The following is an 18,791-nucleotide window of genomic DNA, read 5'->3' on the forward strand; positions in this document are numbered from 1 at the left end:
GCTATCTTCAGTTACTCACTTGGCAGAACATTCTTAAGGAACCAATAATAATAACATATGTATGTATGTGTGAATATATGTATGTATGTGTATATACACATATATATTACATGTGTGTGCATGTATGCATGTGAATATATATCAATTTGTCTTCTGCTTGTTCCATATGTAATATGGATACGTATGTACTGGTTTCACTTGGCAGGACATATTTAAGGAACCAATGGTAGTAACATATGCATATATGTGCATGTGTGTATATGTTTGTGTTTGTGCACCTTGCACTTATCTTGCATGTACCTGGGGTTTCTTAGAATGTCTTCAACAAATGTATTAGGATCTGGTGGTATTGACTGATTGATTGACTGATTCATTCATTCATTCATTCATTCAAGACAGTGCCTCACTTTGTATTCCAGACTATATATACCTCAAGTTGCCCTCAAACTTAAAGTAGTTGCTAAGACTGCAGCCTGAATCACCAGACCTGGCAGCATTTGTTAATTTGCTTAATTTGTCTCCTGTTGGGATAGTTTTTCCACTAAGACTGTTTTAAGTGACACCACATTAATATATGTTGGGTTCACCAATCCCTTGCATGTAGTAGAACCCAGTATGTGGTTGCTCTATAAGGGAAGCAGTGAGCTAAGCCTGACCAGCAGTGTTGCCAGAAGCCCCAAAACTTCCTCTTGAAGTGAGGCTGGCCCGATGAGAACAAAGGTCAACTGTCCCCTAGAAGAGCCCACAGGGAACAACTCAGTAAACACGTCTCAAGCTGCACTGTGGACCCGTGCATGCTGGGAGAACATCACGTGGTTACTCAGCCACTGAGAGCAGGGACAGGAGTCAGCAGGACATAGCTGTCCTGCTCGATGGACTTTAAACATCAGAGTTCATCTCCATCATTCGGATCTCCATCCCTCAGCGCTGTCAGACTGTCATGTGACTATCCTGTAAACATTCTGTCGTGTAGACGCCACATTATAAGCTTATTATCTTACAGATGCTATTGGTTGAAACTCTGTTTTGTATTTGTTGGAAATGGAGTGTTTGCACTTACATTGTGATGAAGTCAATAGTCCAGGAAGGTATAATTTACCAAGAACTTATTTTTTTCTTCCCTTTTCCCTGCTGTGTAGGTTATAATGGAAGACCAAATGCAGAAGAGAACATACCTCCTGGTAGTATTGGAAAACCAAACGGACAGAGAATTATTAATGGTCCTCAAGGAACAAAGTGGGTAGGGTAATATTCCTTACACACTCTTGTGTTCCTGGTGGGAAGAGAAAAATCATGGATACTGTGTGCCAAAAATCAAGCAGTCTGCTACTCCCCTCCCCTCCCCTCCTCTCCCCTCCCCTCCCCTCCCCTCCCCTCCTCTCCTCTCCCCTCCTTTCCCCTCCCCTCCCCTCCTCTCCCCTCTCCTCCTTTCCCTCCCCATTCTCCTCTCCCCTCCCCATTCTCTTCTCCCCTCTCTTCTCCTCTCCCCTCCCTTCTCCTCTCCCCTCCCTTCTCCTCTCCCCTCCCTTCTCCTCTCCCCTCCCCTTCTCCTCTCCCCTCCCTTCTCCTCTCCCCTCCCTTCTCCTGTCTTCCTTCTCCTCTCCCCCTTTCTCCCCTCCCCTCCCTTCCCATCTCCTCTTCTCCCCTCTCCCCTCCCCTCCCCTCTCCTTTATCCTCCTCTCCCCTCCCCTCCCACCTTATTGATAAATTCTTAGTATATCCCAGCTGGCCTCAAATGCAAGATCCTCCTGATTCACAGCCTCTCAGGCACTGGATCATAGGTGTGCTTCATTCTGTCCATTTAAGAATTTAATAGCTTAAGAAAGAGGAAAGGGCACATGTTTCTACTTAGTAAACTGAGGCTTTCTCGTGTTCAGCAAGCGTGATGGCCACTCCACAATAGAAACTTTCTCTTTTCTTCATCTTTAGTTTTAACCACCTGTGTAAAGGATACTTGAATATAATTACTTTCAATGTCTAGAAAGTCTTTGGTTCTCCCGAGTAACTAACTTGTTCCTTGAAGCTGATCCATGAGGCTTGGGCTTGGGAAACCTCACAGTGAGGTTTTCTATTTGTCTTGATTGTCAGGAAAATAAGATAAGTGTTTGCCCTGACCACAGCAGTTACCTGGAAAAGAACAGCTTTTCTTATTTAATTTTTAATTTCTGTATTTAATTTTTATTTTTACCTTAGTGTATAATTATATATTGTATGTTGTACTCACCAGCTTTTCTACCTGGCTTCTTTGTTCACAGATTAACTACTCTGGGACCTAATTATTTATGAATAAATGCTTTGGCTCATTCTCTGACTAGCTTGTGACTTATATAACCCATTTATTCTATTCCGCGTCTTCCATATGCCCTCAGCTTCATGAACCTCCTCAGAGCCTGGAATAAACATCTCTTTCTTGACTCTCTCTCTGCTGGATGCCCCACCTTCTATTCCCTCCCTCAGCTCATTGGCCAATCAGCTTTTAATTGACATGTGATGCTTCTACACACTGCATAAGAGCTTCTGTCTACTCTATGTATTTTCTGTTAATTGTTTCAAATCATTTGTAAAAGAAATAGTAAAACCAAACCAAAAAGTTCTAAATCAAATAGATCATTTTGTCAGATAATCTTTTGAATCTGACCGCTGTCTGACTAAAACTGAAAATGTGCCACGGTACTTTTTGTTTAGAGAAAGAATAAGTTAAGTTCCTGCCTGGGGCAGAGATAAATGTTTAGGGGAATTTTGTGGGTTGACAGGGTAAGAAAATGGAAAACAATATTCAAGGCTTGAAAATATTCTTTGAAAGAATTTAAAAAAAAATCTCATTGTAGAATTACCAGTCAAGATGTCTATTTACAATGAAAAGGTTTAAAAATATATATATACTGAGAGTCTCTGAATTTTTTTGTCATATAACATCTAAAGATGGGATCAGTGCAAATCAAAACAGAATTACTTTATCAATCATTCTGAATTGAAAAGGCTTCCTTGTCTGGCCTCAGTGGTAGAGCGCAGAACTAACCCTGCAGAGACTTGATGTGCCAGGGCCTGGGGACACACAGGGGGCCCCACCCTCTCAGAGGAGAAGGGGAGAGAGGGATGTGGTGGGGGGCAAGGGCAGCAATTGGGATGTAAAAATAGTAATTAATTAATTAAAAAAAGAAAAGTAGGGGCTGGGGATTTAGCTCAGTGGTAGAGCGCTTACCTAGGAAGCGCAAGGCCCTGGGTTCGGTCCCCAGCTCCGAAAAAAAGAACCAAAAAAAAAAAAAAAAAAAAAAAAGGAAAAGTAAAGGCCTTGACAACTACATTTCCTAGCCAAAATGCTGAAAGGTGATTGGAGCTGATTTTGAAAGTAGGCTCTACAATAAGTATCTTACGTTTGCTGTTAACTCAGGACTTCTTTTGTATTGTGGTTATGTAGAGATGGGGTTTCAGATGTTCCTCAGTGTGTGATCACCAGGAGCCTGTCAGGCCAATGTGTATCTGAAAAGTCACTAATGGATGAGGACTGCTAGTCTAGGACCACACTTAGAGGGCTGCTAGTCCAGGACCACACTTAGGGGGTTGCTAGTCCAGGACCACACTTAGGGGGCTACTAGTCCAGGAACACACTTAGGGGGCTATTAGTCCAGGACTACACTTAAGGGGTTGCTAGTCCAGGACCACCCTTAGGGGGCTGCTAGTCCAGGACCACACTTAAGGGGCTGCTAGTCCAGGACCACACTTAAGGGGCTGTCAGGGAAGACATGAGCTCCTTCTCATAGGGAAAAGAATGAATTTTCAAGTTTTATTATTTTAGAGAATAGGATGTTTCTCCATGCATTCTATATTTTTACACTATTTCTATAAGTTAAAAAATAATTCAATAATCAAAATTTATTTTTAACATAAATAGCACAAGGAAAACATTTCATAATTTTAAGCAACTGGTGATATCTGTCAGTCATTAAGGTATTTCAGAAATACAAGGACAAGAAACAAATGTCCTTTATTCCAAACTGGTTCTCAGGAGTGACCCGTTGGTGACAACTTAGTGGATATCTTTTCGGAACACTTGCCTTTGATATTTTCAAGCTTATGTACAAAATGTGTTATTTTCAAAGTAATCAGTCCTGTTACCTGGGTATGCATCAATTTAGATCAATATACACGAGATTCCTATCTTCCTCCACTGGTGGCTGACGGGCCGTTATTTAAGCTCTTCTATCAGTTGATGGATCCTTGGGTTGGTTCCTGTTTTTGGCATTAGATATGATATACTTAACGGTAAAAAAAATACTTTGAATATTTTTTGCATATTTGATGAGCAAACAGTTTATGTATTATATAGGTAAGCGATGTGATACAGGGCAAGCAGAACAATGCCAGGTGCTATTGGGTTTAATTTTCAGGCCTTGCAAACCCTAGTGACTGGAGTGTTTCCCTCCCACGTCCTAGCTTCTTCCCATGGATGCTCACACATCTGTACACACTGTTAGAGATGTGAACATTTTGGGGGATCCCCGCACATCCTTGCATCTGTGCTGTCTTGGTTTAGGTTGTAGACCTGGATCGTGGCTTGGTGTTGAATGCAGAAGGGCGGTACCTCCAAGACTCCCACGGCAATCCTCTCCGGGTGAGACTCGGGGGAGACGGTCGCACCATCGTGGGTGAGTGAGACCGGTTCCGAGGAACGACAGCTGCATGAGCTGTGAAACAGCTTTGGTCTTCACACGCCCCTCCTTTCTGATGGTTACCAGTGGCCCTGGCCCTGTCAGCCATGTGGGAAGAGGGTCTCTCAAAGGGACCAGAATATAGCATCCACCTCATGGTTCTCATCATCTTCAGAATCCCCTTCTAGAAATGTGTAATCTAGTTTGTCTTTGAACTTGGCCATTTAGAGCTCAGGTCAGAAAACTACGGTCCACAGACTAACTGTGCAGCCTGGTTTTGGAAGCCTGTGGGCCCAGAATAGTTCTCACAACTTAAAAATGATTCTTCACCCCCACTGCAGAAGAAGAATGTGTCTTTGACATGGGTAAATTTATATGACATTCACATGTCGGCATCCATGCACAGAGGCATCATTGGAACACAGGAGCATTTATTAAGGTAGCCCATCCATTACGTATTGCTTATGCATTGTGTATTGTATGTTTTGCTTACAAAGGCTGAGTTGAACAGCTCCATCTGGCCCACAGAGCTTAAAATGCTTACTCTCTGGCCTTTTGTGAGAAATGTTTGCTATCCCTGGCCCAACCTAACATGCTTTCTCCCTTAGGAGTAGAAATAAAGAGCAAAGAACCACTTCTCTTAACAGACACAGTTTCCCCTGGTAATGGCACATTCTGACCTAAGAGTTTATATGGATCTATAAAGGGGGATGATGGCTGATGTCCTAAGCCCATCTGTCCTGGATAGCAGCTGACACTACCACCTCAGACACACACATTCACCGTTACTCCTCTGCTATTTTCTGGTTAAAGCATACATAAGCTCTGAGAAGACACGTCCTCATCGTGCTTCCTGTCCCCTGGATTGCTTCTCCTGGTCACATAGCTCTCGCTTGGTTTTATTTCAGATCTTGGAGGAACCCCTATGGTGAGTCCCGATGGCCTCCCCCTGTTTGGGCAGGGAAGACATGGCAAACCTGTGGCCAGTGCCCAGGATAAACCCATCTTGAGTCTTGGAGGGAAGCCCTTAGTGGGCTTGGAAGTGGTCAGAACAACCACCCAAGTTCCTACCACAACCATGCCGCCAAGCACAACGACCACCACTGTGCCGCCCACCACAACCCTGCCGCCCACAACCACCACCACCCGCCGGACCACCACCACCCGCCGGACCACCACCACCAGGCGTCCCACAACCACAACCCGAGCTACTCGCAGGACAACTACCACTACCACCACTCCGGAACCTACCACCCCCTCTCCTACCTGTCCTCCTGGGACCCTGGAACACCGGGATGAAGCTGGCAACCTCATAATGGGCTCAAATGGGATCCCAGAGTGCTACCTCGAGGAAGGTAACCAGCTTTGTTCTAATGTAGGCAACTTACTTACCTAATATACCCCAGGATAGAGGTGGGTCTCAGAGCCCGCCAGGAAAGGGTGAGTACCGTCTAGGGCAGAATGGCAGCCAAGCTGAGGCATCTGGAATCAAAGCTGTCAGACTCACTCAATAGGAAATAGGGTGTGAGTTATACCTGTACACACAGGTAAGTTAAAACATTCAGGGTGTCTTTTGTTTATCTAACAACTGAAACAGTTCATTCTCAGTTCAGGTTCAGGTTACGTTTCCCAAGGGACTCTACTGTGTCTTATTGGTGTGTGTGTGTGTGTGTGTGTGTGTGTGTGTGTGTGTGTGTGTGTGTGTGTATGTACATGTGTGAGAAAGAGAGCTAGAGAGAGAGGGAGAGAGAGCGAGTTGGGGGAGAAATATTGGTAGGTCAGTTCTGAGAGTGTGATTAACAGGTTGGATAGGTTTCTGACTTGATGGCTCAAGTCTCCCTGTGAGCTCCAGGAAAGCCATCAGTGTGTTTGGCAGATCAGCTTTCCTTTTGAAGAAAGCCAGTGTCAAGTGGTGAGGCTTCTCTTGAGAGCATGGAGTTTCCATTGGATAAAAACAGACCACGTCTCCTGCTTTACCATGTTCGATGCACTCTCCGATCACTCCTGACATCTGCCTGCCTTCCCACCAACGGTCCAGGTCATGGTAGAACAGCGCATCATCATCCTCTCATCTCAGGCTTCAGTTCAGACTTCTATGGACGAAGCTTTGCCTCTGACACACAGGAGACAGACTAAAGCTGGTCTCACATAGGCTGTAGTGTCCGTGTCTCTTAGTCTAACACAGACTGAAGACCCTTTCTCTCAGGATGCATTTGCAAGCCTAGAACTCTTGCAGAGAATCACTGCATGTGATGAACCCTGATGAATCTAATGTTAACACCACGTTCAGAATGAGAATCTACTTCTGAGGCATTGTTTGAATGAAAAGTTGGAAAATTAATGAGGAATCCTGACATCTTAGAGGTCCACAGCAGAGAGCAAAGAAGTGCAAACCAAGGGAGAAAGTCATTGTCCAGAGAAAACTTATAATGACCACTCAGTGAGTACAAATCTGAATGCTTTTTCTTTTTGTTTTCACATTTGTTTGTTTGTTTGTTTACTGGGGGAAGGGATGTTCTGTATGCACATACAACAGCATGCATGGGGGGCTTGGAAGGCAACCTGTGAGAGTCAATTTTCTACCATGTGGGTTCCAGGGATGGATCTCTGGCCACCTAGCCTTTTGGTCCCTGGATTTATCTTTGACTTTCTAATAGTATTTAAGCGACTTCTTCCTTCTGCATGCACTGATACGTTTGTTTCTGGAAGTAGAGATGTAACTACAGCAGATAACTTCATAATAATTGGTTGTAACAAAAGGATGACTGCCCAGGGTTTGATTTCTATCTCTGCTGTTTTGCACTCCGCTTGGTCAGAATCTTAAAGGCCCCACAGCATGGCTGTTCCTTGACGGTTTTCCTACTACAGACTTTGACTTGGCTTGAAACCCAATAGATTTTCTCAGCATCTGTGTCCATGCTTTTCTTGCCAACCACAAAGCAGAGCGTTCATTTCACTTGCGTCCCCTCTTCTGGCTCCTTGGTCCACCAAAGGCTAATGTACCTCTCGGCAGCATTTTGAAATCAAGAACAAACAAACACAGAGTCTGGCTAACAATTAAATTTGGCGAGAACGGCCCATCTCCCTGCCATGTTCAGTGGACGATGTGTTATTCTTAACATCCTTCAGTGGGCTCTGCATTCTCTGTCTGCTGTTTCTACAACTTGAATGTTTTCTTTCTTGCTTTTGTTACAATTGTAATTATTTTATATTTTAATTTAAAACCCTTTCAGTGACGTATAGGGAGCTGTGTGTTTAATCTACACAGTCTAAGGAGTTTTGGGGATGAGAAGACATAAACATATCCTATCATCAGAACCACAGACATATACATCACCCCTCAGAGCCTTCCCTCCCGCCAGTGTTTATTCTTTTTATTTTCTCCCCCACTTTATGTCTCAGAGTTGCTTTTTTTTCCTGTGTCTCTAGGCTGGTCCACTGGCTAACACCCATACGTTATTCCTTTCTGAGTTTCTTACAGTAGGCTCCAATGACTTTCTATCCACTCATTTTCAGTTTAACATATTATCCACAGTGGCTGCCTCTTGTGTAGAAACTTAGTTGCAAAGATGGCTTGAAGTTCGAAAATAGAGTCAGATTGCTCTAGGAAAGCCTGCTCTACAACTGTGTAACACAATTGTTCTTTGTCCACTAAGCACCTTGTCATGGTCTCAGTTGCAGAATGCTCTGTTAACATTGTAATGGCACTTGGAGAAGAAATGGTCCCAGTAAAGGCCCCAGCATCAGGGGAGGAAGACCTGCTCTTGGTCTCCCTTACAGAATCACAGAAACTCCTGGGTCTCATCCATACCCTAGCTTTGCCTCTCACCTCTCTGTTCCCTTAGCACGACCTCCTCTGTTGTGCTAAGGAGAGTGCAGTCATGAATATGCACTCGCTGTGCCTGTACTGTGGCTCCCTCTGTATGCAGCTAAAATTACCCAGACAGCGTCCTGGCTGTGGCACCCACCAGTCTAGGAACTGGAGTGTTCATTGCTGCCGTAGTTATGACTTGGAACCTGTGTGACGGCAGTGAAGAATATCAATGAGGGGAGTTTCCAATCCTCTATCCTCACCCCGCTTCAGCTGGTCATTGGACATTCCAGTCCATTTGTAAAGTCCTAGTGTTTCGTTCCAGTGCTCCAGCTTTAAAAGCATCTTTTCAAACATGCAAGTCTTGGCTCCCTTGGTTAAATCAGGTCTCCTCCTTTTCTTTGAAAATTGCTTCCAAGAAATGTTCTAGGAATAACCTTGGGCCACTCGGTCACGCCAGCAGCTCTGTTATTTATGGAAACTTCCTCATTCGTTATGGATGCTGTGCTTTCCCACAGCCGGGATGCACATTACATGCTCGTTTCCTGTGTATCATTGCATTTATCCACTCTCTTTACATGCACACATGAGCACATGGACACACAAGTACACACACACACACACACACACACACAGAGACACGGACAATAGTTTTTTTTTTTTTTTTTTTTTTTTTAGTTTTTAGTTTTAGCTAGAATCAGCTTCTCCTCTCAGTAAATAACCTCTGGAGCTAGGATAACAGACTCTCCAGTTTCTCTGGATACCAGGTTCTCTTCTTCAGGCATTGAAATATCTTAAGACACAGGCATTCTGGGTCGATGAAGTGGGATGTTAAAGCCAGCGATCTTTGTTTTCCAGGCTGGAGACTGGATGATTGCACATCTCTAGAAGTGCTTTGAGCCAACTGAGCATCCAAGAATTTGTAACGTGACCCTGTTACATGTTGGAGAGACACACACTCATCATTAGAGAAAACAGTTCCAGTCTGCCACGATCACCATCCTGACAGAAAACACAAAGATAATGATCGGGATGTATTTGCAGTGGACGCCCCATACCATATGGGGATGCACTCAATTTCCCATGGCTGGAGTCAGCTTCCTCCCTCTAAACTTCTATGGAGAACAAACTTAAAAAAACTATTTTAATGTCTCTGGAGCCAGAGCCTTAATTCTGTGGAGACGTAGAACATTTTTTTTTTCATGACCATGGCTGGGAAGACTTGGCTACACTCCCATGCAGATGACTGGAAGCCACTTTTATATGAAGGTCAAAGTTTTGACAGAGGGTCTAGGATAGCTTATAAGATGTCCAGTTTTATGTAGTTCCAGATGGTCTTGTCCAGCAGAGTCAGGAAGCCGTCTGTCCTGATGGAATGTGGCTGTATGGTCATTGCATGCAGATGATTCATTTACTTGGAGAGAAGACTCTGGTAACTCTGAAAAAAAAACCAAATAAGTGATTTTATTTGGTTTTAGAAATGTATTAAATGACTTGGTGGGATGTTCCCTTGTGCCAGAGGCCTTGTGTTGGTCACCACAAGAGATGATCTAAATTGACAGGTAAAATGTATATATGACCTTCCGCAAGGTACCAGCTACCCCAGCATCTCAAGGACTTGCAATGAACATGGGTATCTGCAAAGGAAACCCTGCTTCTCCCTGTCCTGTTTGACCTGGGATATTAAAATGCACATTTTTGTTCCTTTTTTTTTAACTTGGAGACATAATGCAAATTGAATATAAATGGTCAACAAGAAAGTCACACTGCATGGGGCTGGGGATTTAGCTCAGTGGTAGAGCGCTTACCTAGGAAGCGCAAGGCCCTGGGTTCGGTCCCCAACTCCGAAAAAAAAGAACCAAAAAAAAAAAAAAAAAAAAAAAGAAAGTCACACTGCTCCTAAAAGCTAAACTTGCAGATGAAAACAAAAAAGGTAGGTCAGGAACAAGTGGCAAGATAAACCCAAACTTCAGGCACCATGAACCTGAAAACAGACTTGAATTTGCGCAGGAGTAGCACCATCTTGGATTCAGGCTTGTTGATGTTGCCCTGGCCGATGGATAATAATATTATAATAATAACCACCGTTTTTTTTTTTAAGATGACCATTCTGTCCCTGAAGGGTGGATGATCTAGAACTGGCCTTATTAGCAATCACTCTAAGCACAGATCCTCGCCCTAGGCATGACGGTCAGGGATGTTGGAGCCCATCTTGGGAAGCTGAGAGTGGCTGTGGGTGTCCTGCTGCTATGGGCTGGTGACAGCTGAGTACGCCTGCCCTCTATCTCAGGAGCTCACTTCAGCACCATTAAGCTCACTATGTAATGCTAACTAAGAGCTGCAATGGAACTGGCAGGATTGCTACATTGCTAGGTAAATTAGATCAGTGACTTCTAACAGTTTAGAAAATGCCAAATTGATACGTGTGGTTTCCCAGAGATGAGAATTTAGATACTGTTTTCCCTTTGTTTCCCTGTGAAATGTTGAGTCAGACTGCAAGGGTTCTCAGACAGTTGGATTGGTTAGGTCAGCTTTAAAATAGAGGCAACCGCTGGATGTTCTCTGAGTCAAGGAGCCTGAAGCTTCAGTTCTGTGTTTTGCACTTGTGTGGCTTCAGGCCACTATGAATCCTAGAGAGCCTCAGTGTGGAGCCCAGAAGTGGGTGTGAGAAACACTATTATCCCAAGGGTGTGTGTGAAGATTAACTCGAACAGCATTCACTGAGAGCACCCAGAGTTCAGACAGCATCCAGTAGCCACCTTCCTCATGTTATCCCTTCAACCCCTTTCAAGAAGAGATTGTGTCTAGAGAGTTCTGGATTATGGCTTCAGGTCATAAGGAGGAGGGGGAGTTGCTCTGAGCTGGATAAAAACTTCATTGGCTTCAAAGCTCATATGCAAGTCAAGGAATCTAATGGGTACTGATTTCCTGAGTCCGTAGTAAAAGGTCACTGGGGAGGAAAGACACATGGGAGAGAATGACTTGAGACAATAGGTCCTTTAGTTGGGTGGTAGGGCTGCAGGGAGGACTCTGTAAGACTCTGAGCCTGCCATCTACTTACAAGTGGGACAGTTTTAGGGCACAGAGGGATGGCAGGGAAGGAGGCTGAAGAATTTCCCTTCTTGGCTCATAGTCCCCCATTGCTAGGGGTGACCACTACATCAGTCAATGTCAGGTGATTGACAAATACCTTTCCTGGCAATTACTAGGGTCTCCCAAGGCAAGGAGGGCAGGGCTAGAGAAGCAAGAACCTTAACCAAATCACTGTAGTTGCAGGAATTGTTGCATTTCAACCAAAATGGAAGAACTTTGTATCAGGACACAGTCCTGGCGGACGCAGAGAAGCACAGGAAACTCAGGTAGTACAGTCTGCCAAGCCAAAAGTAAGCAAAGGCACGAAATATAGAATTAGAATATTCTAATGGCAAGATAGAAGTAGGTGATATATGATAACATGAACTACCTGGGAAGGGGATTTTTGTCATCATCCAGGGCCCCTCTTCTGGCTGATCTCTGAACAAATGTGTCCAGGCTTGTGACAGTGATATGGAAGGCCCTCCCTCCAGGTCTAGAGCAATTCAGACAGGTGTATGGAGGTGACTGGGAGGGTGACAGGGGCTCTAGGAACTCAGACCTGTGTGTTCTCCTCAGTAAAAAATACTGGGTTGCCTTTCTCGGATCTCAAAGAGAGGAGGCCTGGCTTGCGTTTGAAGGTTCGGATGGTTTTTCTTCTGGAAAAGTGAGGAGACACTGATATCCGTGACGGTTTCTGGGAGCCGCGCAGGATGAGCGAGCCGCTATTCTTGCGATGTGGGTGTGGTAGCAGCATTCTAAGAGCGCTGGAAAGACTCACGTGGTGATTGCTCTTCTTCCCTCTTCCTCCCTAGATGACTTCTCGGGCCTGGAGATAGACACGGCACTACCCACGGAAGAGGATTATGTTGTGTACGATGATGGTATGGAGCCGCTCTCTAGGCACACACTGCTTTCTGATCACAAGACCTTATTTTAATTACAAGTGTTTGATCTTGATTGCATTTGTCTCTGGTTCAGACTGGGACAGTGGTGGTAACCAACCTCTCTTCCAAGCTGGTTCTGCCGTGGCTCAGACCTCCCTTTCACCAGCATCTCTACTGACAGAGTCTTGTGGTTTTAAATCAGTGAGGAACCTCCTACTTGGGCTTTGTGTTAGGAAATATAATGCGGTGGCAGTTGGGAGTCAGGGGGTAATAGGCGGGCCCGTGCCAAGGTGTTCCCCTGAGAAATCACGCCATGCTATAGACCTGGTATAAGGAAGGTTTATTTGGGGGAAGTGAGGGGACTGAGGAACTGGAGGGGGGGGTAGGAGCAGACAGATAAAAGCAGAGCCATGAGGGCAGAGGAAGTGGGGACAGAGAAGGACAGAAATAAGGAAAGAGAGGCTGGCCCGGAACATGGGACCAGAGGTGTGTGTGTGTGTGTGGGGGTAGCAAGCAGTTTTTTTTTATGCACTGCCGCACACGGCTAGTACCTGGCAGCAGCAGATGGTGACGTAAGCAGCCGCTAGGTCCCTGGGAGGAGTCCAATGGAATCGCCTGTAAGTCAACACTTCGTCCTTTCTCATTTCTTTCCTTTTCTAGTTAGATAATATAGATGCTACTACAGACGGGTTGGTTTCTTATCATGGAATCTTTTCAAATAGTCACATTCAAAATTCCAAAATGGCCCCTGTCCCAGCTCCGACAGTCTCTGAAGAAATGGTAACTGCTCTTTGGTTACCTTTAGGATCCTGAGGTTGTCTTATCTTTTCTGGAATTGCCTCTATAAGTGAGATGTTCACCTTAGAGACTCGCACATCCAAGTCCAGGGTCTGCTTCCTCTTGTCTTCTGGTGTCTTGAGCCACAATCCTGTGAACAATGTTGCCTTTGATGCTTTCTTTTATTCATAACTAAATTAGACTTACTGCAGGTTTCAAATTGAGAATTGATTTGAACGAAGAACAGCGGGCATTAGGAAATCCAGGAAGATTTCTCGGCACCTTGGAAAACACCCACCCTGTTTTTTCTATCTTTGATCAGTGAAGGGGGATCTGTTTTATTTTCTTTTTTAAATGTTAAAGGCTAGTTCTTTTTAGAATATTAATAGCAGTCTCCTCCCCGAAAAAGTATGTACCTAGATTTTTTCCCAAGATGAATTCATTTTTAAATTTATGTGTATGTGTTATGTCTGAGTATCTGTGTGTACGACACATGAGCACAGTGCCGCTGGTGACCAAAAGAGGGTGTCAGATCCCCTGGACCTGGAGTTACAGGCAGTTGTGAGCTACCTAATGTGGGTGCTGGGACCCTAACCCGAGTCCTCTTAACTGTTAAGCTGTTTCTCCAGCCCCAAGGTTGTTTTATTTAATTAATTTTTAAAGAGTTATTTATATAAAATGTATTATTTATCTGTACGTGTATGTGTGTTGTGTGAGCTCATACGCACCCTGTGCATGCTCCCTGTGGAGGTCTGAGGGTGTCAGGACCCCTGGAACTAAAGGTGCCAAAGGTTGTGAGTCACCTGCTATGGGTGCTGGGAACTGAATCTAGGTCCTCTGTTCTTAACCACTGAGCCGCCTCTCTATCCCTGGTGTGATCTTTTATAGCTTAAAAAAGAGTAAAAGAAAAAGAAATTCAGGGCATGACCATGGCCTGGAAAGCCCCTTTTCTGTTCCTAAAACTTCGTTTGTGGGTACATGTGTGTCTTTGTTCTTTCTCTTCCTTTCCCTTTTAAAATATGCAGCAGCATATAACAGTTGTTCCAGTGTGTGTGTGTGTGTGTGTGTGTGTGTGTGTGTGTGTACCTACAGTCAAATCACAAGTATCCTTCGATTACATCCAGTGCCTCTTCTGGTACCACACAATTACAAAGAATTCATATCTTTTCAGATTATGGACTTGAGACCACAAGGCCACCGACCAGCACCATGCCCTCAACCACTGCTGCCACACCGAAGGTCGTCCCAGAGCAGGGCACTGTCAGCTCCTTCCCAGAGGAAGAATTTGACCTTGCCGGAAAGAGGCGGTTTGTTGGTGAATGTCACTTCCTTAACTGGGGAAACTGATTTTAGCTTTGCTCCTTGAAGACAGCATAGCTAAGCCCTGGCCTGGCCCTTGGAGAAAATGCTTCCCTGGGGTGAATTTTCCCTGAGGGGTAATTTAGTGAGTCTGGTTTACTTAGATGGGGGCTCAGTTTGCAGAAGTCATTTAAGAGGAGGACCAGAGAACTGTTAGTGCTCAACAGAGGATCTCAGAGAGGGTGTTCATATGAGGGTGCCAGTGCGCACGCACACACACGTGCACACACACACGTGCACACACACACGTGCACACACACGTGCACACATGCGCACACACGTGCACACACACGTGCACACACACGTGCACACACATACACACATGTGCACGCACACATGTGCACACACACATACACATGTGCACACACACGTGCACACACATACACACACGTGCACACACATGCACACACACGTGCACACATACACATACACACATGTGCACACACACATACACACATGGGCACGCACACACGTGCACACACACACGTGCACACACACATACACACATGTGCACACACATACACATATGCACACACGTGCACACACACATGCGCACACACACATGTGCACACACATACACATGTGCACACACACATATACACATGCATACACACACATACACACACATGTGCACACACACACACACACACACACACACACACACACATGCACATAGAGGCCAGAGGGCATCCAATGTCTTCCTCTGTCACTCTCTACCCTATTCCCTTGAAGGCAGCAGCATCTCTCACAACACCAGAAACTCACTATGTCAGTAAGGCTGGCTAGGGAGATCGCAAGGTCTGTCTGTCTTCAGGCCCCCAATACCTGGGCTACAGGCATGGCCAGCTATGCCCAACTCTTTATGTGGGCACTGGGGATTCAAACTCAGACCCTCTTGCTTGTACAGAAAGTGTTCTTATGCACCTACCCATCTTCCCAGCCCTGAGGCCAGTTTTTTTTTTTTTTTTTTGACAAGTTGGATGGTTGGACCTTCACTTGCTCATGGCTTGCTAAATTCTGAACAGTCATGCACCTTAGTGAATGCTGCCACTAGTCTTGACAATGTCGCAGAACCAACACCACTTTTTTGTACAGTAATCTTCTCTAACTTCATTAGCCTCAAAGAATTGGGATCTGGAAATTCATTTCTCCCCTCTTCTTTCTCAGCGGCTAAAACCATTTCCATAGAGAAATCTGTGCAACCGAACTATGTTCTACTCCCTTTCCAAGCCATTCCTTTCCCCATGCCCTTGATGAACCACATTAATGAGACAGTTGGATTAATATGTCACTGAGTGGAGACAAGCAACAGCTTAAATTAACATCGTACTTTTCAGTTTCCAAAGCAAATGTCTTGCCATGAGCAGAGAAGATATCTTGCCAGCTAAGACGCTGTGACTGGGCGTCTCACCATGAGTTAGAGAGCAAGGCCATTAGCCTGAGGCAGCATTCCAGGGGCTGAAGCCAGTGTTTGCTGTGGTGTTCAGCCGCCTGGTGGAGTCCACCAAACCCTCCCTTCCCTCCCTGCTGTCCCGCGACAGAAAGGGAAAGAGGCGTGGTATCGTTAGTGGTATCTGTACCAGTACCATTTATACCATGATACCATTCGGTGTTACCATTAGCCCTTCCACAGATTGCTCCTGAAGACCAAAGGTCTTTAGAGATTTCTAACCATTTCAGTGGAGAGGACTTGAGGGTCTGGAGTGTAGAAAGCCTTAACTTCAATTCCTTGACATTCCTAAAGGTTTTTATAGAATGAAATATAATCAAGGGTCTGTGGGTTTGCAGCAGAGCCGTTTGTCCGTGGCTCACGAGCCCATTCTCACTGTAACCGAGTACCAGGCCACAGCTTGCAGATCCCCGGTCTCCTGTAGCCACTGAAACCATGTGGTTAGGAAGGGCTTCAACATGCCATTCATGTAAGAAGCTGACCAACAACGTTGCAGAGGGCCTCTTGGGCCTTGGCTTCATGTCCGCACTTCCAAGAGGATCGTGAGGTTCGCAAAGCTCTCCAGCAGGCCACCTAGGAAAAAAGCTTGAGGCTGCCATCTGTTTCTCTGGTCTCAAGATGGCCGAGGAGATGAAACCTGACACAGAGATGCTAGTTAACGGACTCGGGGTTTTCCAAATCTGAGGGCGTAGGCATGGAAGAACGCTGGAGGTTTATATTACACCAAATTGGAATCAGAGGACATTTCTAAATCACGTTGAAGTTACAGCCACCAACATTGATGGGGCAAAGAGACCTTTTGAAAGCATTATATTTATTTTTGTTATTATATATCTTTGAAAGCATCACATTTTAAGTATGTGTACATGGACCTGTTAATGAGAGATAGGGATATGTTTTATTACATTGCTTATGTATGTGTGTGTAGTGTGCCTATGTCTGTATTCATACTTGCATGTATTGGGGCACACACGTGTATAAGGCCAGACATTAGTGTTGGGTGTCCTTTTTTGCTAAAAGATAGTGTCTTTTATTAACCCAGAGCCTGCCAATTATTATAATCTAGCTAGCCAGTTTACCACAGGGATCCCTTGCCTCAGCTTCTTACATGTTAGGATTATGGGTAGCTTCCACACCTGCTACACTGTTACGTGAGTTCTAGGGATTGAAATTACGTCCTTATTCTGGTGTAGCATGTCCTTTATCCCCAGAGATGTCTCCTGAGCCCCAGGGATGAGCTCTTGAGTTAGCAGCAGATGTCTCTGGAATCTCGGCAGGATGAGCCTAATTTGCGGCTCTGACTCTATGCAGCACATGCTGTGGTTTTGTTTCTAAAAAAGAAAAAAAGGGTCTGACTTAGCATCTCTGCTCTTCCCAGCTCCTTACGTGACCTACCTCAGTAAAGACCCAGCAGCCCCGTGCTCACTGACTGATGCCCTGGACCACTTCCAAGTGGAAAGCCTGGATGAACTCATTCCAAATGACCTGACAAAGAACGATCTCCCTCCTCAGCATGCTCCCCGGAACATTACTGTGGTCGCCATGGAAGGCTGCCACTCCTTTGTCATTGTGGACTGGAACAAAGCCATCCCTGGAGATGTGGTAACAGGTGTGTCCTAGGCAGATGCTCAGGGTTCCAACTGGTCTGTAAGAGAGATGGATGGGTGGATGCCCAGATGGGCAGGTAAGATGGGGAGGCAGACATCTTTTTCAGTGGCATGGGGAATGTGAATAACCGCAGGAGCATTGTGGGTAGTTAAGAGAACACTGGATGAAAGCCAGAGTACTGAATTACAGTCTTAGGTTGGTTTGTATGACCTTGAGTTAATAATACATCATCTTGCTGGGGTTTGTTTTCTCATGTGTAAAAAATAAGTACCGTGTTCAATGCCTTGTCTCCCTGCAAACAAACAGCTGGGCAAACACTTGTCAGAGATCCTCTAGGGGAAGATGGTCAAAAGGCTTCTACTGAATTGCTACTGTGTCTCTCCTTCTTCCAAGCCTTCTGAGTAACCCCATAGCAGCCTGCGTGCTTCCCAATTCTTTATATGGTCGGTCACTGGATATGATGGGGGATCCTAAGGGTCTGAAGCACCCCCTCTGTCCATTGACCTATGAGATGCTTGTGAGTTTCTGTTACTCTACCAAGATGACAACCGAGAGTGAGTCTTTGGAGACGTGTTCTCACACAAAGAGAATCAGCACGTCCTTTCCAGAGCAGTCTCCTCTGTACATGATTCCCGCCAGGCCTGTGAGCTGTGTAAGGGGAAGGTGCCCACGTTGGCTGTGAATATGCTCCTGGAGGGTCGGGTAGTATCAGAGGTTAGAGACCAATGCTACCCACTGCAGGAGTCACTCCTGTAACTCTGAACTTCTAGTGCTTCTGCTGTAGGACTCCAACATTGTTTTTTAAGGAGGGAAGACGTGTTCAGGAATTTTCCAGAGGCAGCTTCTCTTATGGAGTTTGCATAGTTTCCAGAGCCAGGGCAAGAAACCAGGAAATACAGTCCGCATGCTTCCTGCCGGGTGTGGCTAAAGGGACCAGTGTGGGTGAGTGGGTCCGAGCCTTCAGTGTAACTGAAGGTTGCTTCCTTTATGGTGTGTGCTGAGCGAGACCTGTCTCTGCAAAGCATAGCACATTTCTAATACAAAGCACAGAGATTGGTGGAGGAAGGAGTCCTGTAACAAACCACTGACAACTTTCCTTTTGATTGAATGGGATTTTATAAATGGCCTTCCCTAGCTTCGCTTCTCTTCTCTTCTCTTCTCTTCTCTTCTCTTCTCTT

At 45.2% G+C, this 18,791-nt stretch overlaps 1 protein-coding gene across 8 annotated transcripts in view; it reads left to right on the top strand.

Moving 5' to 3' along the window:
* Fndc1 (fibronectin type III domain containing 1) overlaps positions 1-18,791 on the top strand; it is an 82,667-nt gene that overhangs the window by 51,046 nt on the left and 12,830 nt on the right. For all 8 annotated transcript variants that reach the window (NM_001412560.1, NM_001038615.2, XM_087552734.1 and 5 more), the window contains 6 exon segments: positions 1,140-1,240; positions 4,535-4,646; positions 5,558-6,004; positions 12,348-12,416; positions 14,368-14,511; positions 17,384-17,614. In NM_001412560.1, the coding sequence (NP_001399489.1) occupies positions 1,140-1,240; positions 4,535-4,646; positions 5,558-6,004; positions 12,348-12,416; positions 14,368-14,511; positions 17,384-17,614 (1,104 nt within the window).

Source organism: Rattus norvegicus, chromosome 1 (assembly GCF_021556685.1).
Source record: "Rattus norvegicus strain SHRSP/BbbUtx chromosome 1, alternate assembly SHRSP_T2T, whole genome shotgun sequence".
Taxonomy (NCBI): Eukaryota; Metazoa; Chordata; class Mammalia; order Rodentia; family Muridae; genus Rattus; species Rattus norvegicus.